This window comes from Sitophilus oryzae, unplaced genomic scaffold (assembly GCF_002938485.1).
Source record: "Sitophilus oryzae breed Bouriz unplaced genomic scaffold, Soryzae_2.0 scaffold_385_pilon_pilon, whole genome shotgun sequence".
Classification (NCBI taxonomy): Eukaryota; Metazoa; Arthropoda; class Insecta; order Coleoptera; family Curculionidae; genus Sitophilus; species Sitophilus oryzae.
In genome coordinates this window covers 1-27,803 of record NW_022146957.1, presented here as the reverse complement: position 1 = coordinate 27,803, position 27,803 = coordinate 1, and the positions used below count along the sequence as shown (strand labels likewise).

General features: G+C 31.6%; 1 protein-coding gene across 1 annotated transcript in view; it reads right to left on the bottom strand.

Annotated features, from left to right (window-relative positions):
• LOC115885473 (zinc finger protein Xfin-like) overlaps positions 1 to 26,889 on the bottom strand; it is a gene marked incomplete at its 5' end in the record, with an annotated part of 137,719 nt that extends 110,830 nt beyond the window's left edge. Inside the window, 5 exons of the mRNA XM_030904416.1 lie at positions 3,939 to 4,139; positions 22,011 to 22,211; positions 22,341 to 22,541; positions 22,671 to 22,871; positions 26,689 to 26,889. Of these exons, the coding sequence (XP_030760276.1) occupies positions 3,939 to 4,139; positions 22,011 to 22,211; positions 22,341 to 22,541; positions 22,671 to 22,871; positions 26,689 to 26,889 (1,005 nt within the window). The remainder of the gene's footprint in view (positions 1 to 3,938; positions 4,140 to 22,010; positions 22,212 to 22,340; positions 22,542 to 22,670; positions 22,872 to 26,688) is intronic.
• Positions 26,890 to 27,803: the final 914 nt, after the last annotated feature.

Below are 27,803 nucleotides of genomic sequence, written 5' to 3'. Positions count from 1 at the left end.
TCTGTTTGGTTGTAATGTGTTACGAATATTTTCTTCGTCCACAAATGCGTATCTTTATCCACAAACGTCAGACGTCATCGTCGGGTTCCATTTTTATAAAATCTTCTAGCTTCACATTTCGAGTGGCAGATTCATTTTCGCTACTTCTGGAAACAATAAGAAAATATTTAAAACACAATGGCCGTATCCATTAATAAAAATACGTGTAAATAACATACTTAAAGTCATCGTGCCCCTCTGTCTTCATAATCGGAGCAACATCTTCAGGTTCTGTTTTTATAAAATCTTCTGATTTTATTTCATTAGTCACAGATAAACATTCAGAATTTCTGGAATTAATGAGTTACATTATTTTCACTAAATTAGTAAAAATACACTTAAAAAAACATACTTAGAGTCATCCAAAGGCGAAGCGAGATCATCAATTTCGATTTTTAAAGCATCTAATATCACTTCATCAGTTGAAGATGTACAATCGGCATTCCTGGAAACAATAAACAATTAAAATGACAAAATATGTGCCTGGACATTTTTGTTCCAATAGCAATATTTCAATAAGTTTTTTTGATAAGTGCCATTATTTTGAATACTTGGAAGTTTTAAAACAGCGACCTTAAATCTAGGGTATTGAAAAAATAATACTCATATTTAAAACTAAGTAAGATCACGTCAAGTGGACCCCCTTTTCCCACTTAGTCATGGAATTCTATTTAATATACAGGGTGGTCCGAACTGTATTCCGGAAACTTATTTTGCACATAAAACTAAGTAAAAAAGTTCGTATAAATGTGTGTCCTAAAATGCTTACTTTCGGAGATAAAGGGTGTAAAAGTTTCATTTTTATTTCGATTTTTTCTTGTTTCTTGTTCACTCTTATTAATATCTTAATTATTAGATATTAATGCATCTGGTATTATAGTAACCTGGTAATATCGTCGATTTTAAAATGAACTAACTGTTTCTATCTTATTTTTTTGTTAGAATGAGCATAATCAAGAGGGCTACTGATACCGTGTTTTAAAAATAAGGTAATTAAGGGCTTATTTTTTGGCCATTATAATTTTAAAAATATCTTCGGTTTGAAAGAAGATATCAAGATGCGCTTTTCGCTGACTTTTTAAGCTTTTAATACTCTTTATTATCAGCTAAAATTACATATACTATCGTATTTAACTTTTTTGAAAAAACGCGCTATGTTTGTTAAAGTTTGTAAGAAAGCGCCCCCTGACGTCTACGTTCAAGACCTTAGTATAATTATTTTTATGGTATAATATAGAGTAAGAAACGCTCTTTTAAACGAGCCCTCGTTTGTCGGATTCTGATCATCCAGTCCGGAGTTATTAACATATAAATAAAGACAGATCTAACCTTCCCCCACCACTTTATTTTATCTGATAGAGGAAAATGGTTCTAACAAAAAAAAATCCAAAATTTACTGAATATTATGAAGCTATCATTTATAGTCGGCCAAATTCTGTAAAAAATTCTATTATCTTATTTTCCATAGCAGTTGCGCCCTCTAGCGGTCGTTTTACAAACTTGAAAAATGCGATTAATAATTACCACACCGACATCTGACTGATACTGATTCTATTTTCTATTCTATTCTACTAGCGGTAGCCCCCACAAACGTCTTAAAGCCCGCCCCTCGCAGAGGCTCTCTGTCGTATCACTTTCCCTAAAACGATGGTAGGAAAAGACATTATCTGTCTCTCGTTGCGCTGCAGTATATCTTTCAGCCTTTTAACATCTTTTATCGCATTGAAACCTCCCATGCCTAGATATCAAGTTACCAATCCTGTGTATGGTGTTATTTTGATCGCTGGATATCTTTGAGAGGGTTGACCTGAGGAACTTTGACCTTCCAGACGTTTTTGTACGTGAAATTCATACTAATATATAAAATCCTAAGGACTGACTCACTGATCAATCACGATCCTGCTCAAAACCACTAACGTAAGAAGCCCAATTTGGCATACAGGTTGATTCTAGGTGTAGATAATTGATAACAAGGATTTTTCGAAATTCCAGTTCCAAGGGGGTGAAACCACCCCTCAAATATTACAATATTTTTTATTTAAAACACGGTCATGTTTCAGAAAAAACGCTTAAACACGTATATTTTATTCATCCTGCTCAAAGCGCTTGACGTAAAAAGCTGACTTTTGGAAAACGGATTGCTTTTAGGGTGTAGAGGTTCGATAAGAAGGGATTTTTTGTTAAAAAGTTTAGAACTGAATCATCCATATGTTGATATTAATTTAACCATACGGCAGAGCCACAAGCTCACAGAAAACATTAAGTCTTTTTTTTATTTAAATCATTTTAATGACTTAAGTCGTTTGATTTTAAGTCATTTTTCGAAAGCTGACATAAGACTTAAAATTTACGTCTTTTTGAAACTCTCTTTTTGAAATATGTCATGACTACCAGTCATGACATATACATGCGAAACTTGGATACTTAAAACGGACATCGTAAGAAAACTGCAGATCGCACAACGTTCAATGGAACGAAGGATGCTGCGAATAACCAAGAGAGACCGTAAAAGAATATATAGAGTGGATACGCCAAAAGACCCAGGTAATAGATGTCATCCACAGAGTAAAATTCCTCAAATGGCAATGGGCAGGACATCTGGTAAAAAGAATGGATAATAGATGGACCACAAAAAGTTCAGCATGGTATAGTTTATCTGAAGTCAGTTGGAATAGATTAGGACTCTTAATTGGTGTCTTTGTCGGCGTCGCGTCGCCGTCGTCGTGACTAAGGAATTAAGACTCTTCCAATTGACTTCGGAAATGCTATACCCAAGAGGAATTGAGAAACATAAGAGTGCATCTACCAGGTACCTTGTGAATGTAGTGAGTAGTGTATTGGAACGACAAAACGTACTTTAAATGACTTTATCGAACACAAAAGACCATAACAGAGAAGTGAAACAATGAAGTAAGATAATACAGACCATGTATGATCAAGGCAACACAAAATAAAGTGCTCGGAAGCTCGTGTTATTATATGAAAGTTGGAAATAACAATTTTCTCTCATAACAATCTCCTGAAACAAAAAACAAACCGAAATACGTCTGATTTGTGATTTAAATGTTTATTCCGAAATTGAAAAAGATTTAAGTCTTTTTATAAAAGGCTTAGAACTAATCGATATTGCTATCTATAGGTGAAGATACACGTTTTTTCTGCTATACGTCAAATAAAAAATATATCTGCAGATTATAAAGCGCTCATTTGTACCCGAAAAATACCGGGGTAAATAACAATAAATTTACCTGGAATCAATATGCTTAGCGTCATGCGGTCTTTAATCTTGTTTTTCCGCTATTTCTTATCACAGTGTGCACAAGCGAACAACTGTCGCCCATCTGGGGCCAAGTGAATTTTCTGGTGTCGTTGAAAGTGTGATATAGAGGGTGTTTGCAGCTACCAACAAACATTTATGGCGATTTTTCTGCGCATCCTTGGACCTTAAAATCATTTTTAAATATTTGTCTTGTAATTGCGTCAAACAATTTTAAAATGGTAGTGGTGAAGTTTAACCACTAAGACAAAGATAAAATAGTGCCCGAAAATACCGGGGTAACAATAAATTTACCTGAATAATATGCTTAGCGTCAAGGTGGAATTTTAATATTCGTTTTTCTGTATATTTCTTATCACAGTGTGCACAAGCGAACAACTGTCGTTCATCTGGGGCCAAGTGAATTTCCTGGTGTCGTTGCAAGTGTGTTTTTTCGCGTGTTTGGTAGCTACAAGTGGAACATTTATGGAGATTTTTCTGCGCATCCTTGGACCTAAAATAATTTTTAAATATTTGTCTCGTAATTGCGTAAAACAATTCTAAAATGGTAGTGGTAGTTTAACCACTAAGACAAAGATAAAATAGTACCCGAAAATACCGGGGCTAACAATAATAAATTTACCTGCAATCAATATGATTAGCGTCAAGGTGGTCTTTTAATCTTTGTTTTGTCGTATATTTCTTATCACAGTGTGCACAAGCAAACAACTGTCGTTCATCTGGGGCCAAGTGAATTTCCTGGTGTCGTTGAAAGTTTGTTATATTGCGTGTTTGGTAGCCACAAATGGAACATGTATGGATATTTTTCCGCGCATCCTTGGACCTAAAATCATTTTTAAATATTTGTCTTGTAATTGCGTAAAACAATTCTAAATTAGTAGTGGTAGTTTAACCACTAAGAAAAAGATAAATATAGTTGACTTGCATTGTAAGTAGGTGATAGAGATGGTTTAGAAATTACGATCACTTATTTTAACTGTAAAACTATATGAAAAATGTCGTCGATCGTCATCTCTAACTCTACTGGACGCCATTTTTTCGATTATGCGGTATAGGTTATGCATCTTCCGCCGGTGCTGCCACCATCGGAGAATATCGTAAAAAACTAGCACATACAAATACACGGTTTTAAATAGCGGGTATACGAAAAAATTATTATTTAATTATTCTAAAAGCGTTAGGAAGTATAATTTGTGAAAATTCTAAAAATAAAAAAGTAAATATTTTCATACCTTCAGAAGGTCTAACTTGTATTATAATTTATTATTCCAGTTAAAACAACTTTTTAGATGAGTTCAACTATGGTAGCGAGCATAGTTTTAATCACCGGTTTTGCTAGTGGGCCATAATTGGGGCTATTTCGGCTATAACGAAATTTTTTAAACGTACATAATTAGAATTAGACTGTTAGTCGCCAGAACTCTTCCAACAACCATATACGTTATCTTTATAGTGTGTTGCCAGATTTAATTTTCGCTAACGTTCGTGTTGTCTTTATTCTGCTTACCGTTGTAAGTATATATACGTCTTGCTCTAACCTATCGGTGGGTTCGTTATTTTGGTACTCTAAAAACTATCATTTGCTAAAAGTCTTGTTTTCCGTACCCTTAGCAGGTACATTTCGGTCTATCGGTAGACCACTTCACATTGCGACCAGTGGTGTTACTCTAAATTTTATTATTTAATTAAAAAAAATTAATTAAAACGTCCGAGCACGAAGATGACGTTCTAGATACACAAGAGCAACTGCAGCAAGCAGTATCTAAATTAGTGGCCCGTCGCACAGTGCTTCGTCCCATGGACAAAAATCGAAAAAAAAGTTAAAATTTACTAGTATCTGAATATATAATTTTATACTTATAGCAATGTTCAACCATCCTGTATATTATTTTTCATAAACAGCGTTTTTTGTTAGCAAATATTTTCACTAAAAATAAATTTTGCGATCATTATCTTATCAGTGAAAAGAATAACATTCATAGTAGTTCTGTATATTATGGAGTTAAACGGTACGTACTTAATTGAAAGCCACTATGAATATTGTTAAACAAGGTATGTACTTTAAATTTATTTCTAAACAAGGTCGTGATTGTTTAGTTTTTATTTATTTTTTAAGATGATTCTTAAATGGGTATAAAAATTTTACGTTTTCAAACTTCAAAAAGGCATTTAAAAAAAAACATCAAAACATATCGTATTTATTAAATATTTTTGTTGTCATATTCATACACTTTTAATTTTTGTATAGTTCACCTACGTCTGCTTGCGACGAACTTTATTTTATAATACTTTTCAGATGGAGTAAAATTGATAAGCAATGCCGATCTGGTTAATACTTGGCTCGATCATAAGGACAAGAAATCAAAATTATATGTATTTCAAAAAATGTGTTCTTTATTAGATATTGATGAACCCTCCAGTCAAATGAGACACCACTTGTGCCTGAAAAAGTCCACTATGTTGGAGCGAAACGTCGCATAAAAAAAGTTTCCATCTTTCAGTTTATTATAAAACCACATACCCAAGAAAAGGAAAAAATAATATATGGATATGGTCTATTAAAGAGGTAACTATTAACATCTGAACCCCTCATACCAACAAAAAGAACAGTAACAACGCGAAAAAGTAACATATTATAAAATGATGTACAGAAATATCTTATATGTGAGGATACATCGTCTACCTGTGATTTGGATACTATAAATTTGGAAGATTCTGTCAGCAGTGATTCTTCTGAATCAGAGTAGTTACGATCTATGCATTTTGTTGTCCTAAAGTAAATTTATAGTATCTTAAGTTTTTTTTTAATTAAATATTACTTTAATAAAAATGTTTTTCTTTAATTAATTAAAGAAAAACATTTTTATTTTATATTAGACTTATATTGTAGGAATCATGTTCTAATGTTATTTCAATTCTTTTTTATCACAGGGATTTATTTAATACTTACACCGTTTTCATACTATAAATTATTATTTCCTTGCCCCATACTCACACTTTCGCTACTTCACTTCGTTCCTTCCTCGCGTCCCTTCGTCGAAAAATCATATATTTACTATGGGAAAATGTCGATTTTATGCGACTGTGTGTTCCTTCCTCCTTCGTCAAAACGCTACTTCGTCCGTTTACTTCCTCGAAACGCTCCATCCACGTATTGTCGGTTTTTGGAGGAAGTAGCAAAGGAATTATCACGAACACAAAAAAATATTAAAATATATAAAATATATAAATCGATCTTGGATTTCATTCGTAGTTGATTTCTTGATTTGGCAGTACGTCTGTACAGGGTGTCTCATTTTCGTGTGTTTTACAGGGTTTCTCGTTTATGAGTCGAGATACAAAGATGCGGTTTTCATATTACGCTGTTACTTTTTTATGAAACATGAAAAAATTGCGAAAATTTAATCATCTAATTTTGACACAAGGGGTCGCGCTTAACTTTTTCAATTTTAATTCAATATTCATTGTTTTCAAACTATATTATTAGACTTTGTTGTATTTTGTGAATGTATAAACGTTTTCTTAGTATAAAGTTGCATTATAGTAATTTAAATTATATTACATACATATTTAAGATTCAAATATTAAGACATATATGTCAGTTGCCGTCTAATGTCATCTTGATAACAAAAAGTTAGTTATTGTCAAAAGTAGTTAAAATCATGTTAAAATATTAAAATTTACAAGTTATAATTAGATATTTTATATTATTTCAACAATAAACACATAATAGTACAGCGTAATGTTGATATGCAGGAGGTGGCTTTATCCTGACGAAAGTTCAAACTGTCGAAACTTTCGTGTAGTATCGGGGGCAGTCGTGCGGAGCCGACTGTAAACCGCCTAAGCTCCTCCTCCTTTCTTCGTTTAGGATATGTCTAGGCCGAAACAGAATAAAAACGTGTTCTTCTTTCAAATTTTTGGGCAAATAGACAAAAATTTGACGTTTATCCCTAGATCATATATATAGAAATACATTTTTAAGATATTTGTATATAAATTATATATGATCTAGAGATTTATCATGTGACGAGCAGATTTTATTCAAATATTAAATTAATTTTTAATAGCATTATGTAATAGTTAATATCTTTTATGGGTAATTACCCTTTTATGTAAATATTTTTTAACAATGAATGATTTTGAATGTAACATTGATTTTTGATTTAGTGCTGGTTGATTTATGATGTTTTCATAATGTTTTCCGTTAAATGAAATTTATATTTATGAATTAGTTTTCAGCGGAGGGCTTTAGTAAAAAATTCGAACCTTAGTAACCGTTTTCTTTTTACCAAAAAGGTAGATATTTTTTTATGTTAGAAGTTATAACTTAATTGGGCATTGGGCATCAGAATAAACATGTGAATATCTTGACTTGGTGTTTGTTGTCTACTTTAAGTGGTACTGAATTTATTAAAATAAACGTTGTTTTCTACATTTCTGTTTTATTTCAATAACAAAATACTGGTCCTACACCAGTGTAATAACAAAGACATCTAAATTTTAGCCGAACACACGCTGACCATTTTATAATCTGATTCTTGGTCGCATTTATGATAGAATTGCAGAATTCATCACCTTCAACGAAATCAGGTAAGAAGTATTTAAAATATTAAGACAAAACCTTAGAGGAAAAATAAAAGGCAAAAACCGATTTTTTTAAAAAGAATTTAATATAAGTATTCCAAAAATATTTAACGCCACATGATGTAACACAAAAAGTAGGTAAACATCAGTTATAAAAAAAACATTAGAAATTTATACAGTATCCTTTAAGCTAGGCTCACGTTTTTCTGCAGAAATAAGTATTTCAATTCAACACATTGACTATCACAATAACTACACTAACTATATCAACTGGTTAAGCTCCGCATTATGAATATTCTTCACCCGGTCCTATTTTCAAAGTGAAGTAATGTAATTTTGATCCTGATTTATAAACAATATTATTTGAATGAAACTTTTGCTTTTAATTTTCCTGCCATGCTGGTAATTGCTTTGGATTTGTATTAACATTTTCAGGGTTAGAGTTCAGTATAGTTTGATGTTGAATTCCTTTCTAACACAATCTCACAGCTTCAGGCTTCAGGTTTACATACTATTCATACGCTGTAGATTTTTGACCTAAAAGAATCACTAAATATAGAAAAACTATGGGGAAAAGTGTTTATCATAAGCCTTACTTTTTGTTTTGATAAGGATATGGCCTGCAACTTTAGGCTTCCATAATCACTGACAAAATCTTGCTTTAAAATATTTGAACACACGCCTCCTATTTCCTTTTAATTTCTGGAAATTTGTAACAATTCATGGTGAACACTACTAATAATTTCCGTGTTTCTTATATCTTTGAAAACTCCACTGGGCAGTCTGGGCTAGCATTTAAAATAAATATCAAAACTAAGGGCTTCTATTTTCTATGTTATTCACGAGTTAAATTTTTGGTTTGTACCGATTCCGCATTTCTAGGCTTTCAGGTTCTGATTTTGCAAGATAACTTTACATTTTAAAATATTTTAAGTGTATATTTCCACCAAAAACAAATTGCGTTGACTTTTATTTACATAATTTAAAATACAAATAACGAGGGGATTTCTCAGCCCACAATCCCACGAACCAACCCAACCCATCTCTATTTCGATAATCCTTACTGAGAGAGTTTATTTCTCCATATGCAGGTCCAAAACAAAAAGTGCCGTTATATTTTTCAGTTTTCATTGTGAGCCGCGTAAGTTTCAGTGATTTTAGTGTTGTCAGATATTTGTATTTGTGAAATAGAAATATTGCGTTTGGATTGCAAATCTAAAAGTGGAAGTTTTATTGCAATGTAAGTAAGCGTTTGTCCATTTTATATTTTACTTTTTTCATACCAACGACAAATATACATATATTGAAATTTTATAATTCGTTTTATTTAAAAAATGTTGGAAAACAAGCTTGTAATCCTGTAATTGACATAATTGTTATGTAATATTCCATTTAAATGTAATATATTACTTTACAATTAAAAAAATGTAAATTTAAAAAATATATTAAAAATATATACAGGCATTAATTGAAATTTTTTGAGTGCGAACAAACACGAGAGGCGCTTTATTATTTACATTCATTTCTTAACATGACAGACGAAGTTCTAAATGGGGATGTTTTGTGTCTTTTATTTCCATTGTGTAACGTAGGTAACGACGCTTGTTTTTTGCGTTTCCATTGTGTAACGACGCTTGTTTTATTACTCTTTTATCGACCGCTTTTATATAGCCAACGGTGCAAGTGTGTTCAGTGAGAAGTTCATTTTAAATATGTGCAATTACATTTCTATTTTTTTTCGTTGGACTTTCTAAATACTCGTAAAAATGACTAGAAAGTTTTTAGTGTGTGAAAGTTCTAATATAAAGGTCCCCGAATTATCTTTTCATAGGCAAGTAAATTATTCAGTTGTTCTTTTATTTATATTAAGCCACATGCATACTTTCTGGTTAGATTTCCTAAGAATATTGATATTCGTACGGAGTGGCTAAATGTATTTTTTAATAATTTAATTTTTGTGACAGTAAACATTCAATTTATTGTTCAAATATAAGTATTTTACAGATTTAATTTTTAAAATTAATGTTCAAATTTGGCGCGCGGACGATAGGTCCTCGACAAGGATAGATAGAGTAGAAGCACGGCGTGTGCAACAAAAAAAGAAGATAAATGGAAGTCGTTGATATGTTTGCGACAGTTTCCATAGTAATTTACTTATCCACGTAAGTATATATGATCTAGGGTATAACAATAGACATAACAAAGAGCCCTATCTCAACTTACGTCTCTTCGTCATAACGAAGAATTCTAGTATTTGAGGTGGGGCAAATTTTTAAATGAATATAAAATAGAAAAGGTATAATATTGAGATGCACAAATTCGCTATGTTAAAAAATTACCCACTGGACATGTCATGACGTTGATATCTCAAAATCGCCAAAAATCGAGATACGCCTATGATTTGGAAGTAATTCTTATCCTAAAAATAAATTTACCTGGAATCAATACAAATATTACGTTCAATGTGATATCTTAAGTGTGTTTTTTGTGTATACTTCTTGCCACAATGCGCACAAGCAAACGTCTGTCGTTCTTCTAGTGTCAAATGAATGTTCTGGTGTTCTCTAAAGTATGCCACATGTCGGGTTTGGTAGCCGCAAATGGAACATTTATGGATATTTTCCTGCGGATTCTTTGACCTAAAATCAATTTTTTTTAGTACTTTAATTTTAATTTGATCAGAGAACGTATAGGAGCAATGTATTACAAAAAATAAATTTACCGGGAATCAATATGATTATCCTCAATGTGACGACGTAAGCCTTGTCTCGATGTATATTTCTTGTCACAGTGTATACAAGCAAATAACTTTCGTTCTTCCGGTGCCAAATGAGTTTTCTTGTGTTTGTAAAGACTTGTTTTATATAGCGTTTGAAAGCCACATATGGCACATTTATAGACTTTTTTATCAGTTTCTTTCAATCTAATAAAAGAATATTTAAATATTACAGTCTTGTAACCCTATAAAATATTTTTCATATAAAGTGTTTCATAATAAGCACAGAATATCTAGCTAGATATTCTGTGATAATAGCCTATAAAAAAGTCAAAGTAAAAAAAGTAACAGTGGCAACATAGTGACGTGCATTCGTCAAATATTTAGATGGCGTGCACGCCAACTTTTATTGATTTTCCTATATATAGGATGGTGCATTCTCCCCCGGTGCCTAGCACCATCGGAGAATATGGTAAAAAATTAGCATATACAATTACACGGGTTTAAATAGCGAGTATACGGAAAATTTATTATTTAATTTTCCTAAGTGTTAGGAAGTATAATTTGCGAAAATTCTAAAAATAAAAATAAAAAAGTAAATATTTTGACATCTTCAGAAGGTCTAACTTGTATTATAATTTAATATTCCAGTAAAAACTTTTTAGATTTTTTTTCAACTACGATAGCGAGCATAGTTTTAATCACCGGTTTTGCTAGTGGGGTGGGTATAATTGGGGCTATTTCGGCTATAACGAAATTTTTTAAAGGTACATAATTATAACTTTAGAAGATGTTCATAAAACATGTAATCACTAGTTGATTAAAATAGTATACCATTAATATTGCAACTATATTTATCCTCTCATAGTATGTCTATTTAATTTTTTGATTATGTAACGAGCACTTTGTTTCTCACTTGTTTCGTCGAACTGCTTGAATCCATTTTTGCTATTGATCAAATCGGTGTGAGAAACTATGAAGCTATAAAATAGTTTCGAGAGGGTTGAATATTCGGGAAAGTTGGGTTATTGAATGTTATTGCACCTAACAACGTCCTAATTACGCTCTCCTTTACGCGTTACTATTTTTTTGGCTATTTTATTAACATTTGAAATTATCATAACACAACACAACGCTGTTTCTCTACCCGAAACAGCGTTACATCACACAAACCTCGTACCTGAGTGTTTTAGAGTCTCAATAACTGCACTAGCAAAAAACTAAAATTCTTAAATATTATGACAAAACTATGAGTGAACTATACAGGGTGGCGCACCTCATTCGCCTCGGTTGATTATACGAAAACGGAAAGATATAGAAACAAACTTATTTATGGGTATTTGTAAAGAGGCAATGTGCATAATTTAAAATTATTTTCAAATGTACAGGGTGTGTCAGAACTTCCATACTAAAGTTATATTTTTTGAAGGTTCATACTAAAGTTATATTTTTTCTTATGGAACACCCTATATTTTATTTAATATTTGGATTCTTGCAAAGGATTCTTGGGTATAAAATATGGCATTTATTATAAGGGTTTAATATTGAGAGTTTAATATTTTGTAGTATATTTGGCGCTATTCTTGCAACGGTCGCGACCCAAAACTCTTGAAAATTTCGGAGCGGTTCGGCTTTTTCCGGAATTATATCGCCAAATATTGTTTATTCAAATTTATTATTATTTTCGTTTAATTTTATAAATAAAATACAGTGTGTTGCATACAAGAAACTTTATTTTATATAAGGACGCATGTATGAAATACCTATGAAACATTGGAAACCGACGTTATGCCACGATCCACGATGGTTTTTGCAGTTTACAGTTCTCAGCACAGCTTTTTAAGTTTTTAATGCCACTTTTTCACAATTATTACCGGTTGGAGTAAATAAAACTTGAATTAAACTCACAAGATAGCAATAATTACTTTGAAAATGGACGCTATAAACACTTTTCGGAATTTCTTTAGTGAGAGCGGTTTAGATTTTGAAAGATTATTATGATTTTTGAAGATTCTGACTTTGACAAGAGAAAATTATTTCTGTTTTTGTTTGCCGTTGTTCTTAGCGATCGCTATAGCTGGCTATATTCGTGGGACAGGAAATAGGAAAATTGGAAACAGTCATTAGTGCCATCTCTGTCATTCTCCCCTCACGACAAGTATGGCCGCCTAGACAAGGACAGCATTGTTTTTGTCTAACTATTGTCTAACTTCACAGTTTAGAATTGACAGATTTCAGTTAGACAACTTCAGATTTGTTCTAGAACAAATTCGAAAATATTCGACGCCATTTAATTCATTCGTTTAGTTTCGTTTTTGAAGTTCAATTAATATCGGCTGAAATTTTAAATATAATGGTGCAATAAAGCATATAATATCGACGGCAATGCCGACAAAAGGGCGTATGCCAAAATAGCGAAATGAGATTATGGTTCCAAACGTAATAATTAATAAATGCGCACCTATCTAAGTGAAACGGCTTAACCAACAAAAATTTTAACGTGAGAAAAAGACAGTTTTAGTTTCTAACCGCCAATACACTTTCAAAACCAGACTCGACGCGAAAATAGTAACCGCCATTCACACGTGTTGGAAGGTCGCTTACGCCTGGGATGAAAAAATACCATTTTCCATTCAAAGGTACGTAGAAAAACTTATTAATAAGATAGGTCTTATTCATATTTGGTAGCCTAGATTGTTTTTTGTGCTTCAATCTTATTCAAATAGTAAACACCGACATTTATTTGTTATTGTCGGTTACGTCTTTTCGTGTTAATTTATTTGGTTTCCGTAAGCGCCATCCGCCTATGTGATCGTAATGGCATATTTTTTTGCTTTTAACAAAACTACCGTTCAGCAGATTTCAAAAAATTGTCAAATATCTAAATTGTATACAATATTAATTTTCAAAAAAACCTTTGCTACAAGCCAAAGTACTTTTTCTTGACTGTAATAATTGTTTGAAATTTGTTTTTTTTTGATGTCGCTTAAGCCTTTTTTATATTTTTTCTCCAGAGTGTAATAATGACTTCCCGCGGGAAGAAAATCACAGATTTGGCATTAAAATGTGGAAATCAAGAGGTTGAGGTTGAGAGCAATATCATAGATAATGATCTTCTGGCAGAAGCATTGCAGCATGATGCGTTGTTGGAGTCAGAATTATTTATGTTAGAAGCACCACCTTTTGCCACCAACAAGGAATACGGATCAAGTTTACCCGTGTTTTGCTCAGAATATTAGTTAAATTTAATTTTCCAGTTATTATTTCAAGCCTAATGAGTTTGAAAATATTGCAAGTATCAGTTTGAGTATTTTGTACTGTGTTTCTATTAAAAAATTTAAAAAATCCAAGCGACATTTTTAATTTTATTTGTAAAACTCAAAAGGCGTAAGTGCACCTTATCGACAAAAAATGACTATAGAATAATAAGACACAAAAGTCTTAAACGTCTTTCAAAAAGATTTCAAAACGCCAATCGAGCCTATAGAAAGAAAGGCTTAAGCGCCAAATATTAAAATAATTAATTAACAGTTTAATATTTTATAAGCAAAAAATTCTTGAAAAATGTGCCATATAATACTGTAGCAAAAAATAATTCACAAAAAAAATAAAAAATATAGATTTTAGACGTTTTTTTTCGTCTCCTGAAAAAAATGACGAATGACGCTTACGCCCTTTTGTCGTGACGCCGTCGATATATTACATGAAGAACTTGAGAAAATGACTTTCTGCAGTAGTAGGTATGTCCCATGTATATGAAAAATAGGTAGTAAATAAACACTGTTTTTACATTTTTTAGATGCAAGAAAAGGGTATTATAATATCTTTGATCGGCGATTTTTCTGAAAATGGAAGCAATTTACAGCAAGGTAAGATCATTGTTAACTATAGCCAACATTAGTTATCTCCAGTATGTGCGATTTATTGTCAATAATGCAATAAATCGGACTGATAATCTGATTATGTTATCCGACTAAAAAAGTCTCTTTTTGCTTCTTTTTGATTTATAAGCCAGGTCTCTTTGGGAATAATGGACGCTTTTTTAAACAGTATATTTATATTTTATACCTATTGATATTTTTACATTGTTAATTTTAGTATAAAAAAAATTGTTTTTCTGTTTTCAGGTTTTTGTATAAGGCTCCCGTTTTCATGTTCCTGTGTCCGTTTTCTGTCCTTGAAGTCTGCGAATACGTGTGTTTATTTACAAATTACTGTAAGTCATGCTATACCTTAACTAATTTTACGTTAAAAGTAATGTATCCTTCGGAAACCAGGTGTACAACAATTAAACTCCATGATAAAAAATAATTAAGAGTCTATACAAAACACAAATTGTCCCACCATTTTTAAAAAACATTGTCTAAAACAGAATACTGGCAAAAACTCTGAAGGAATTTAATTTTACAATAATTCGACAAATCAAAACGAAATCAAAATGAAATCAAACCGTAAAATCACAACAAAAGCGTCTCTGAGTGACAGTTAAAAATCAAATTTTATTATTGTCAGATATTGACATTTGCATTGTTAATATTGACAGTTTTAATATTTTGCGCCTCTGCATCTTGGAGGAAAAACTATTTTTAATGAACCTTCATTTCCATTTAAGTTTCTCAGCCATGTTCTTAGCGACTGCTATAGCTGGCTATAGCAGCGCCAGATCGCGTATAACGGTCGCGACCCAAAAAATTTCGCGACCTAAAATTTTTACGGGCTTTCCAATCTAAACTTGTTGTATTTATCTATGATAGTATCAATGTATGTAAAAATACTACAATGTATGTAGTATCAATGTATGAAACTATGTAGTATCAATATACTTGAGAGATTTCATAAGAAGCAATATATTTCGGCCTTTTTTGGCGATTTGATATACCTAACAAAACACTACAATGGAATTGACTTAAAACTTAATAATTAATGGAATACTTGATTAGGCTACGATTTTCCAGATTAAAAAAAACATTTTGTTAATACTCAAATTTGTTTTGATTAAATTCTTATAAGTGTATGCTTTCAAGTGATATAAACTAAATACCAAATTCGAAGGGAGTTACATCTGACCTTAGACAAGGAAAGAGAATATCTGACAAATACCTTGTATTGTCACAGGTATTGTAAACTGGGATCTAATAAAGAACTACTTTACATTCATACTTACAGTTTTAAATCTATTACTTCGTCTATGTTATCCATCATTTCCAATACAAAAAGATCAGTAGCTGAAACAGAAAAAATAACCCGAAATCAGTTCAGGTATAAATCCAGCACGATAAATTAAAATTTGTAAGGAGGTATCTTGGAGAAGACCAAAAACAGAGATGTTATCATTATTAAACCTAATTCGTTTAATACATATTCAGACAAGTGTCGTCATTTATATTTAATAATACCTTTTGTATAATTTAAGATAAAAATATTATTATTTATTATTATAAAATAAGATATAGGATCTATTAGTATTTACCGTTCCAGTCGATATTAGAGACACTAAAAACGTAAAATTTCCCATACAGATTATGTAAAAACATCGGATATTAGCATTTTATTACCTTATATAGATATGGATTGTCCTAAGTTAAGCACAAACATTTAATAAAACCTCTTTGTAAGTGTAAAAATTAAGAAAATATGTGTATTTGCAGTATTTCCAGCTAGCAGCCATTGACTTTTGACTTTTGAAGTGACAGTTGATTGACGGCAGACGGCAGTGACACCACAGAATAGGTATCCTGTGGTGAAACTTTACTTTAGGGATGTTTGACTTAAATCGATTCTTCAGAAAATCGATCTTTTGACACACGATTCCTGATTTTTTGAATCAATTATTCTGTATTATTATTATCTACCTGAAATATTAAAATAAACATCAGTTTTTTGAAGAGTTTAATAATATAGTCATATAAAATCTTAGGAAAATGCAACAATAAGAGGTTAAAAAATAATATAAAGTAATAATTGTTGTTCTCACCGTAGCGAGTAGCTATTTCAAAACACAAAACAATTTGGCAGCTGCCAAGGACTGTATATATTCTAAAGGACTGTTCGATCGCGTCAAATCGCCGCTGTCGTAGTCGCCCTGGAATGCTACGTCACGCGCTGACCAGCGCTCCACAGTGCGGCGGATGGTTATTCTAGCGGGACAAAATCTCAGAGCAATGTTTGGGACTTAAAATCTAAGAACGTAGCAAATGGTCTAATATATAGCAACTATATGGTTAAATTTATTTATTTATTAACAACTTAATTTATTAATAAATAAATACAAGATAATAAAACTATGATATTATTCGTACATGACACACAAAAACCGTATTGTAAACTATTGCCAAATACATAAAATTATGATATCAAAAAACTCTTTAGCAGTTTTTTTTTAATTAATTTGTAATCTTGTGACACCCTCTATAATTTATTTAAAAAAAAATATATTATATTTTGAAAATAATAAATAAGATAGATATTTTAATTTTAATTTTAACACTCGGTAATTTTAAATTCATATATAGTAAGTATCTAAGACAATTTTTTAAACTCAGTGCCTTTTGATGGAGTTGTTTTGTTTTTATACTATCCGATTGAAATGAATCTTTTTGGGCATTCACCTGTTAAGCTTGAACTCCCTGTGACTGTGACTACCTGTGTTGGTAACTATTGGTAACTCAAAAGATCTACATCATCGATATTTGAAAAAAAAGTGAAAGTTTGATATCTGCAGAACAAAGGCACGAAGGATTTTAACAAATAATATACGTACAGTAGAAAAGTACATACCTTTGGCAATCTTCAACATTATCTGGCTTCCTAATAAAATATATAAGCACTTGTAAATATTTTGTTTTCGTATGATCTCTGCCTTGCTGAGCAGAAAACGACCAAATTTGGTTGATACAAATGTATCGAAATACAAAGAATATTCATGCATTTTTGTATCAATTGGAATGTCTACTATTTATTCTTATCAGTACACATTTTTTAGCTTATTTCTAACCAAACGCTTTTGTCCCGCTAAATTTATCTTCCAACGCACTGTGTGCTCGTCCGTCAAATGCAAAAATAACTGTCACTGTCTAAAATCTTTAGCGCCAACTTCAACTCGGTCAGTAGATGACGAGAAGACGTAAAAAAACTGACAGTGCAAGAAGATAGCAATCGAACTATCCTTCTCTATAGTATCCTTGGGCAGCTGCTACTAACCCCTAATATCTTAAAATTGTATCTTCTACTCCTATCCATGCCCATATATTTATTTTTTCAATTTCCAAGATTTTCTTGACTTTATGGTGAAGGAAGATATAATTGGATTGAGATTTCCGGCCAAAGCCATCTCGTCATATTAAAAAATTACTTCAGAATGTAATGATAATTTAAAAAAATTGTAAATTGATTGTTATCAATTCATTTCACTCTTAAAAATTAACCAAAGCATGTATTGACATGAATCAAAAAACAAAATGCTCAGGAATCATGGTTCTGACCGTACAATTATAATTTAGGGAAATATTGCAATAAACACACGAAATTACTGCACAGGATGTTTTAAAGTTAAGGTAAAAAAAAACAACCACTCGATTAACCCTGTATAATATGCCAAATACTAAAGTTTATAAAAAGTATGGAGTGTAGAGGTTGCGACCTCTACACTCCATAATAAAAAGCTAGGTTTACAAATTAAAGTTGATATAATTATATTATGCAGCTTGATAAAAAATTCATGAAAATAGGGCTAAAAATAACAAAAATAAACACTTTAAATTTGACCAAAAATTTCTCTGTTGCGTTTTTATTTGCATCTGAGTGTACATTTAAAAAACATTCTTAGATCGGAGAAATAAACATCGGAGCGACATCTTCATGTTCTGTTTTTATAAAATCTTCTGTTTGGTTGTAATGTGTTACGAATATTTTCTTCGTCCACAAATGCGTATCTTTATCCACAAACGTCAGACGTTATCGTCGGGTTCCATTTTCATAAAATCTTCTAGCTTCACATTTCGAGTGGCAGATTCATTTTCGCTACTTCTGGAAATACAAGAAAATATTTAAAACACAATGGCCGTATCCATTAATAAAAAATACTTTTAAAAACATACTTAAAGTCATCGTGCACTCTGTCTTCATAATCGGAGCGACATCTTCAGGTTCTGTTTTTATAAAATCTTCTGATTTTATTTCATTAGTCACAGATAAACATTCAGAATTTCTGCAATTAATGAGTTACATTATTATCACTAAATTAGTAAAAATACACTTAAAAAACATACTTAGAGTCATCCAAAGGCGAAGCGAGATCATCAATTTCGATTTTTAAAGCATCTAATATCACTTCTTCATCAGTTGAAGATGTACAATCGGCATTTCTGGAAACAATAAACAATTAAAATGACAAAATCTGTGCCTGGACATTTTTGTTCCAATAGCAATATTTCAACAAGTTTTTTTGATAAGTGCCATTATTTTGAATACTTTGAAGTTTTAAAACAGCGACCTCAAATTTAGGGTATTAGAAAAATAATACTCATATTTAAAACTGAGTAAGATCACGTCAAGTGGACCCCCTTTTCCCACTTAGTCATGGAATTCTATTTAATATATACAGGGTGAGTCTTAAATAATGTGAATTGTGAATGAGAAAATGAATAATGAATTCAGACTTTATCTCTGACACTGTATATGATCCATGTATTACACAAAATAAGTTTACCTGGCATCAATATGTTTCTTCTCAAGGTGACGTCGTAAGGTTTGTTTTGTTGTATATTTCTTATCACACTGTGTACATGCAAACAACTGTCGGTCTTTCAGTGGAAAATGAATTTTCTTGTGTCTGCAAAAATTTGATTTATATGGCGTATGAAAGCCACATGTGGTACCGTAAAATGGGGTTACTTGGGACGTCGGGGTTACTTAGGACTAGCGATGGGAACTATCGAATGAATTAGACTATCGAATGGTTACTGAATGAATGATTTCAACTATCGAATGGTTTTATTCGAATAAAATCATTCATTCATTTGTATACTAAAGCATATGTGACAGCCTCGCCGTGCGACTAAATGGTTATCGTTGAGCCACGACTATCGAATGCTTTTGATAAATGAAATTTAGTATTCGTTTGATTTTTGTGTACGTCAGTGCATTATTAGTTCTTCCAAATTTTTATAACTTCACCTTATAAATACTGTGCTATTTTTGCGTTTATTAAAATATTTAAAATACTAAAATAGTAGGTTTTTTAATTGACGATTGTGTGCGTGTGCAGGTGTCAAAATTTTTCCCAAAATTTGTGTGATTTTCCGTAGCCCGATCTTTCAATTATTTAATTTTATATGGTATATATGGTCTATTTTTTAATGGGAAATTTTGAGAAGAAGCAATTTTTAAGAGAGATGAGATGAACTTAGAATTAATTTTAAAAATAGATACATATTTGTATTTTAGATGTTTTAATAATATGAATTAGTTGAACTTAATAATCATATTTAAGTAATGTGGTTAAGTAAATGTGTGGTTATCGAACTCAAACTATGGGGTGTGAAAATTAAATTGAAAGTTTTACACGTGCCAATTTAAAAAAAAGTTAACGATGTTTGTATTTTGTTTATGCTAATTCTCTTACATGTAGTTTTTTGCGAAGAAATATTTCATTTATTTTTTAAAGTAAATGCCAGTAAAGGTAAATATTATTTTAAATAGTAATATAAAGTATCTAATATAAATAATTTTGATTTCTAATTTTTTATTTATATTTTCCTTCCATTACACTGCATGCTTAGAAAATTAATAAATGTTTATATTTCATGATTTTAAAGTTTGTTGTTAATATAACAAATTAGTTCTGTAATTATTATTATTTAATAAACCACCGTTGCCACACACAACAAATTTAAAGACTATATTATTTTTAAATAGGATCTAATATAAATAATTTTGACATCTAATTTGTTGTTTATATTTTGCTACTACGTAAAAAAAATGTTTGTATTTAATTATTTTAAATTTTGTTGTTAATAGGTATAACAAATTATTACAGTTATTATTATTTTTATTTAACCAGTCTTTGCTTAAAAACATTAAAAATAATTTTCCTACATCCAAAATATCAAGTATTATTGCAGTGTAACAACAGAATATTAATAAAAAAAATGCAAAATATATAGACATACTATCCCTAACTAACTAAAGCCAAACAATAATATTCTTTGCTAATATCAACTAATACCAATATATGGCAACAGCGCCCTTCATAATGTATTTTCTGTGTAAATACTAGCACCTCAATAAAAAAAATGTGTCCTTATCTTTATATGACTCGTTCTGTTCTCGTTAATATTATTTAGAACTACTCGAAAATCATATTTTACCTGCTTTACATGATGCCGCTAGAGAAAATCAGGAAGTTTGGTACCAAATGGATGGCTGCCCGGCACATAGTACCCTGGCTGTTCGGGAATATTTAGATAATAGTTTTAACGGAAACGTTATTGGCCTAAATCATACAGTAAATTGGCCAGCAAGGTCTCCTGATATTTCTCCAAATGATTTCTTTCTCTGGGGCCATTTAAAAAACAGGATATACAAGGATAAAAAATACCCAAATCTAGACGAGTTAAAAAATGCTATTTCTGCCGAATGCAATAGAAATTCAGTTTACCAACTAGCGAATGTAAACAGAGAATTTTATGATCGCCTGGGTTATTGTCTAGCAGTCGATCGAGGAATATTTGAACATCTTCTTAAATCCTAAGGTTCCAACAATTTAATAGTACCTAAATTAATAAGTTATTGAATATTGTAATAATACTATAATTAACCTTGTAATTGATTAATTTAATTCATATTAATTTGTATTTATAAATACGTCTTTAAAATTTTCATTAATTATTCACTTAAAAAAAAAACGAAATACGAAAGTAAAATTATTAGAGATATTGCGAAGTTCAAAAAAAAAATATATATATCTATTTAATTTTTTGATTATGTAACGAGCCCTTTGTTTACTCACTGGTTTCGTCGAACTGCTTGAATCTCTGTTTCGTTGAACTGCTCTATCCATAAAGAGGTAAACAATCATTTAAATCAATGCATGAACGATTCGAGGTGTAACGCGAACGAAGTCGCGGGAAAAAGCTAGTTGGTATCATGCACCTACATAGATCATAATATATAAACTTACGTGGATAAATCAACGCCATAAGTTTAGCATTAAAAAATACGTCTCCAACATCACGACATGCCATTTTCAAACCTTCTTTATTGCACTTATCAAACTTTCAATAGGTTTGTCTTTCTCGAGGACCTTACTTTGTGCCCATGCGCATTAACAGTTGTACCCGAAAATTCGCTATTTGTACCCGAAAATACCGGGGGTAACAATAATACATTTACCTCGAATCAATATGCTTAGCGTCAAGGTGGAATTTTAATTTTCGTTTTTCTGTATATTTCTTATCACAGTGTGCACAAGCAAACAACTGTCGTTCATCTGGGGCCAAGTGAATTTCCTGGTGTCGTTGCAAGCATGATATAAAGGGTGTTTGGTAGCCACAAATGGAACATTTATGGAGATTTGTCTGCGCATCCTTGGACCTAAAATCATTTTTAAATATTTGTCTTGTAATTGCGTAAAACAATTCTAAAATGGTAGTGGTAGTTTAACCACTAAGACAAAGATAAAATAGTACCCGAATATACCGGGGGCAACAATAATAAATTTACCTGGAATCAATATGCTTAGCGTCAAGGTGGTATTTTAATTTTCGTTTTTCTGTATATTTCTTATCACAGTATGCACAAGCAAACAACTGTCGTTCATCTGGGGCCAAGTGAATTTCCTGGTGTCGTCGCAAGTGTGACATATAGGGTGTTTGGTAGCCACAAATGGAACATTTCTGGAGATTTTTCTGCGCATCCTTGGACCTAAAGTCATTTTTAAATATTTGTCTTGTAATTGCGTAAAACAATTCTAAAATGGTAGTGGTAGTTTAACCACTAAGACAAAGATAAAATAGTACCCGAATATACCGGGGGTAACAATAATAAATTTACCTGGAATCAATATGCTTAGCGTCAAGGTGGTATTTTAATTTTCGTTTTTCTGTATATTTCTTATCACAGTATGCACAAGCAAACATCTGTCGTTCATCTGGGGCCAAGTGAATTTTCTGGTGTCGTTGAAAGTTTGCTATATCGTGTGTTTGGTAGCCACAAATGGAACATTTATGGATATTTTTCCGCGCAGTCTTGGACCTAAAATAATTTTTAAATATTTGTCTTGTAATTGCGTAAAACAATTCTAAAATGGTAGTGGTAGCTTAACCACTAAGAAAAAGATAAATATAGTTGACTTGCATTGTAGGTAGGCGATAGAGATGGTTTAGAAATGACAATCACTTATTTTATCTGTAAAACTATATAAAAAATGTCGTCGATCGTCATCTCTAACTCTACTGTAAGCCGTTTTTTCGATTATGCGGTATAGACTTGGTGCATTCTTCGCCGGTGTTGCCACCATCGGAGAATATCGTAAAAACTAGCACATACAAATACACGGGTTTAAATAGCGGGTATACGAAAAAATTATTATTTAATCTAAAAGCGTTAGGAAGTATAATTTGTGAAAATTCTAAAAATAAAAAAGTAAATACTTTGATACCTTCAGAAGGTCTAACTTGTATATTATAATTTATTATTCCAGTTAAAAAAAAAACTTTTTAGATGGGTTAGCTACGGTAGCGAGCATAGTTTTAATAACCAGTTTTGCTGGTGGGGCATAATTAGGGTTTATTCGGCTATAACGAAATTTTTTAAAGGTATATAACTATAATTTTAGAAGATATTCATAAAACATTTAATCACAAGTTGATTAAAAAAAGTATACCATTAATATTGCAAAATATATTTTAACCTCTCACAGTATATGTCTATTTAATTTTTTGATTATGTAACGAGCACTTTGTTTACTCATTGGTTTCGTCGAACTGCTTGAATCTCTGTTTCGTTGAACTGCTCTATCCATAAAGAGGTAAACAATCATTTAAATCAATGCATGAACGATTCGAGGTGTAACGCGAACGAAGCCGAGGGAAAAAGTTAGTTGGTATCATGCACATACATACATCATAATATATATAGTTACGTGGATAAATCAACGCCATAAGTTTAGCATTAAAAAATACGTCTCCAACATCACGACATGCCATTTTCAAACCTTCTTTATTGCACTTCCCAGACGTTCAATAGGTTTGTCTTTCTCGAGGACCTTACTTTAGGCCCCCCAAGGTGCATTAAAAGTTGCACATATTTCCAAAATAATCACAATTTTATACGGTTTAGAACTTGTTTAGAAAGTACAAATTATACATTGTTATGGAAACCAACTCCTCATTATCATCACATTGTCATAATCTTATGTCATAATCTTTTATCACAAAAATCCCCCTTTAGAACTTCGTCTGTCATGTTAAGAAATGAATGTAAATAATAAGCGCCTCTCGTGTTTGTTCGCACTCAAAAAATTTAAATTAATGCCTGTATATATTTTTAATATATTTTTTAAATTTACATTTTTTAAATTGTAAAGTAATATATTACATAACAATTATGTCAATTACAGGATTACAAGCTTGTTTTCTAACATTTTTTAAATAAAACGAATTATAAAATTCCAATATTATGTATATTTGTCGTAGGTATGAAAAAAGTAAAATATAAAATGGACAAACGCTTACTTACATTGCAATAAAACTTCCATTTTTAGTTTTGCAATCCAAACGCAATATTTCTATTTCACAAATAAAATTATCCGACAACACTAAAATCACTGAAACTCCGCGGCTGACAACGAAAACTGAAAAATATAACGGCACTTTTTGTTTTGGACCTGCATATCAACATTACGCTGTACTATTATGTGTTTGTTGTTGAAATAATATAAAATATCTAATTATAACTTGTAAATTTTAATATTTTAACATGATTTTAACTACTTTTGACAATAACTAACTTTTTGTTATCAAGATGACATTTTAGACGGCAACTGACATATATGTCATAATATTTGAATCTTAAATATGTATGTAATATAATTTAAATTACTATAATGCAACTTTATACTAAGAAAACATTTATACATTCACAAAATACAACAAAGTCTAATAATATAGTTTGAAAACAATGAATATTGAATTAAAATTAAAAAAGTTAAGCGCGACCCCTTGTGTCAAAATTAGATGATTAAACTTTCGCAATTTTTACACCATTTGATGACCGGTGGCGCCTCTAGTGTTTGTTCGGGCGGTTGGTCTTTTACTCCCGCTTATGGCCATTAAGGAAAAAGTTCTAAAGGGGGATGTTTTGTGTCTTTTATTTCCATTGTGTAACGTGTATAACGCCGCTTGTTTTATGCGTTTCCATTGTGTAACGACGCTTGTTTTATTACTCTTTTATCGACCGCTTTTATATAGCCAACGGTGCAAGTGTGTTCAGTGAGAAGTTCATTTTAAATATGTGCAATTACATTTCTATTTTTTTTTCGTTGGACTTTCTAAATACTCGTAAAAATGACTAGAAAGTTTTTAGTGTGTGAAAGTTCTAATATAAAGGTTCCCGAATTATCTTTTCATAGGCAAGTAAAGTATTCAGTTGTTCTTTTATTTATATTAAGCCACACGCATACTTTCTGGTTAGATTTCCTAAGAATATTGATATTCGTACGGAGTGGCTAAATGTATTTTTTAATAATTTAATTTTTGTGACAGTAAACATTCAATTTATTGTTCAAATATAAGCATTTTACAAATTTAATTTTTTAAATTAATGTTCAAATTTGGCGCGCGGACGATAGGTCCCCGACAAGGATAGATAGAGTAGAAGCACGGCGTGTGCAACAAAAAAAGAAGATAAATGGAAGTCGTTGATATGTTTGCGACAGTTTCCATAGTAATTTACTTATCTACGTAAGTATATATGATCTAGGGTATAACAATAGACATAACAAAGAGCCCTATCTCAACTTACGTCTCTTCGTCATAACTAGTCATAACCTCATAACTTCGTCGAATTCTAGTATTTGAGGTGGGGCAAATTTTTAAATGAATATAAAATAAAAAAGATATAATATTGAGATGCACAAATTCGCTATGTAAAAAAATTACCCAATGGACATGTCATGACGTTGACATCTCAAAATCGCCAAAAATCGAGATACGCCTATAGCTTGTTTCATATAGACGCGAATCGCGAATTGCGATTTTGCGAAACTGTTCTCATTGGTCCAATTTTTATGATCATGCAGCGCTGTCAGAAATTTTAAGATTTTGGCGATTCGCAAGATTTAAAATTTGGGGGGGCGGGAAAGTTAAAATGTTTTCAACTTTTTGCGAATATTCGCGCGATTTTAAGGTTCGCGTTTGCGCAGAATGGTGTTGTGATCCGGTTATCGATTATTTTGACGACGCTGCCACAAAGCAGAGACCAAAGTACAAAGTAACTGAAAGCATCTCTCCAGATGAAATGGGTTCTCGTGTATATGTTTTTGATATAATATGGTGACAATTTTTCAACCAAGTTATCAAACTCCTGTACAGACAATCTGTGAAAATTCCTAAATTTTTCCTCATCTTTTGTCCTCATTTCTTGAATTAAATTGCGATAAGCACCTTGTTGCTTACGAAATTTAAATATTTCACATGTCCCAAATGACCTATAAACCCGTTCTATTCTACGTTTTAACAATAAGTAAATGGCAATTTTGCATCTTCTGTTCCAATCCCACAATCATAATCAATATTCATAATCATTAAACAAATTTAAACTCATATTGTATGCTATAAAATAAAGATCGTAAACACGAATAAAAACAAATTAGTTATCTCAGGTTATGATTTTTTTTTAGTAACTTTCAGTGGAGCAAAAATGAAATGTCCCTAAAAATTCGCGACTGTATGAAATAGGTCCAAATTTTGCGAATATTTTTTGGCGAATCGCTTTTCGCAATTCGCGATTCGCGTCTATATGAAACAAGCTTATGATTTGGAAGTAATTCTTATCCTAAAAATAAATTTACCTGGAATCAATATGATTATCCTCAATGTGACGACGTACGCCTTGTTTCGATGTATATTTCTTGTCACAGTGTATACAAGCAAATAACTCTCGTTCTTCCGGTGCCAAATGAGTTTTCTTGTGACAGTCAAGATTTCTCTTAAGTAGTGTTTGATAGCCACATATGGCACATTTATAGACTTTCTTATCAGTTTCTTTCAATCTAATAAAAGAAAATTTAAATATTACAGTATTGTATCCCTATAAAATATTTTTCATATAAAGTGTTTCATAATAAGCACAGAATATCTATATTCTGTGATAATAGCCTATAAAAAAGTCAAAGTAAAAAAAGTAGCAGTGGCAACATAGTGACGTGCATTCGTCAAATATTTAGATGGCGTGCACGCCAACTTTCATTGATTTTCCTATATATAGGATGGTGCATTCTCCCCCGGTGCCTGCCACCATCGGAGAATATCGTAAAAAACTAGCATATACAATTATACGGGTTTAAATAGCGAGTATACGGAAAATTTATTATTTAATTCTTCTAAGTGTTAGGAAGTATAATTTGTGAAAATTCTAAAAATAAAAATAAAAAAGTAAATATTTTGACATCTTCAGAAGGTCTAACTTGTATTATAATTTAATCAGTGGCGTAGCTACCTAGGGGCTAGGCGGGGCAGTGCCCCGGGGCCGTCGAGCTCAGGGGGCCCTCGAATCTTTACCAGAAATCTCGATCGAACAGAACTTTTGGAAATTTCTCCCATTTTCAAAATAAATATGACAAGTTGCAACCCCAATTTAATCATGACAACTCATGCAGTTGAGAGAAATTCAAAAGTTATGCCTAGGGAATTCCCCTAAATTCTTTCTGTAGGTTGGCAGTGTTGTCAATTTGACGGATAGTGATATGAGCGAATACATGCACAGTGTGTTGAACGAGATCAATTATGCATCCAAAACTTTACAAAAATGCGGCATCAATTTGGCCGAGGCGAGTAAAGTTTTAGCAGAGACCAAAGCAAAGTTGCAAATTTATAGAAATGATTTCGAATTATTCAAGTGCAAAGCCAGTGAAACTGCGAGAAAATATGGTATTGTGATACCCATTGTCAAGAAAAAAGGCAAAGA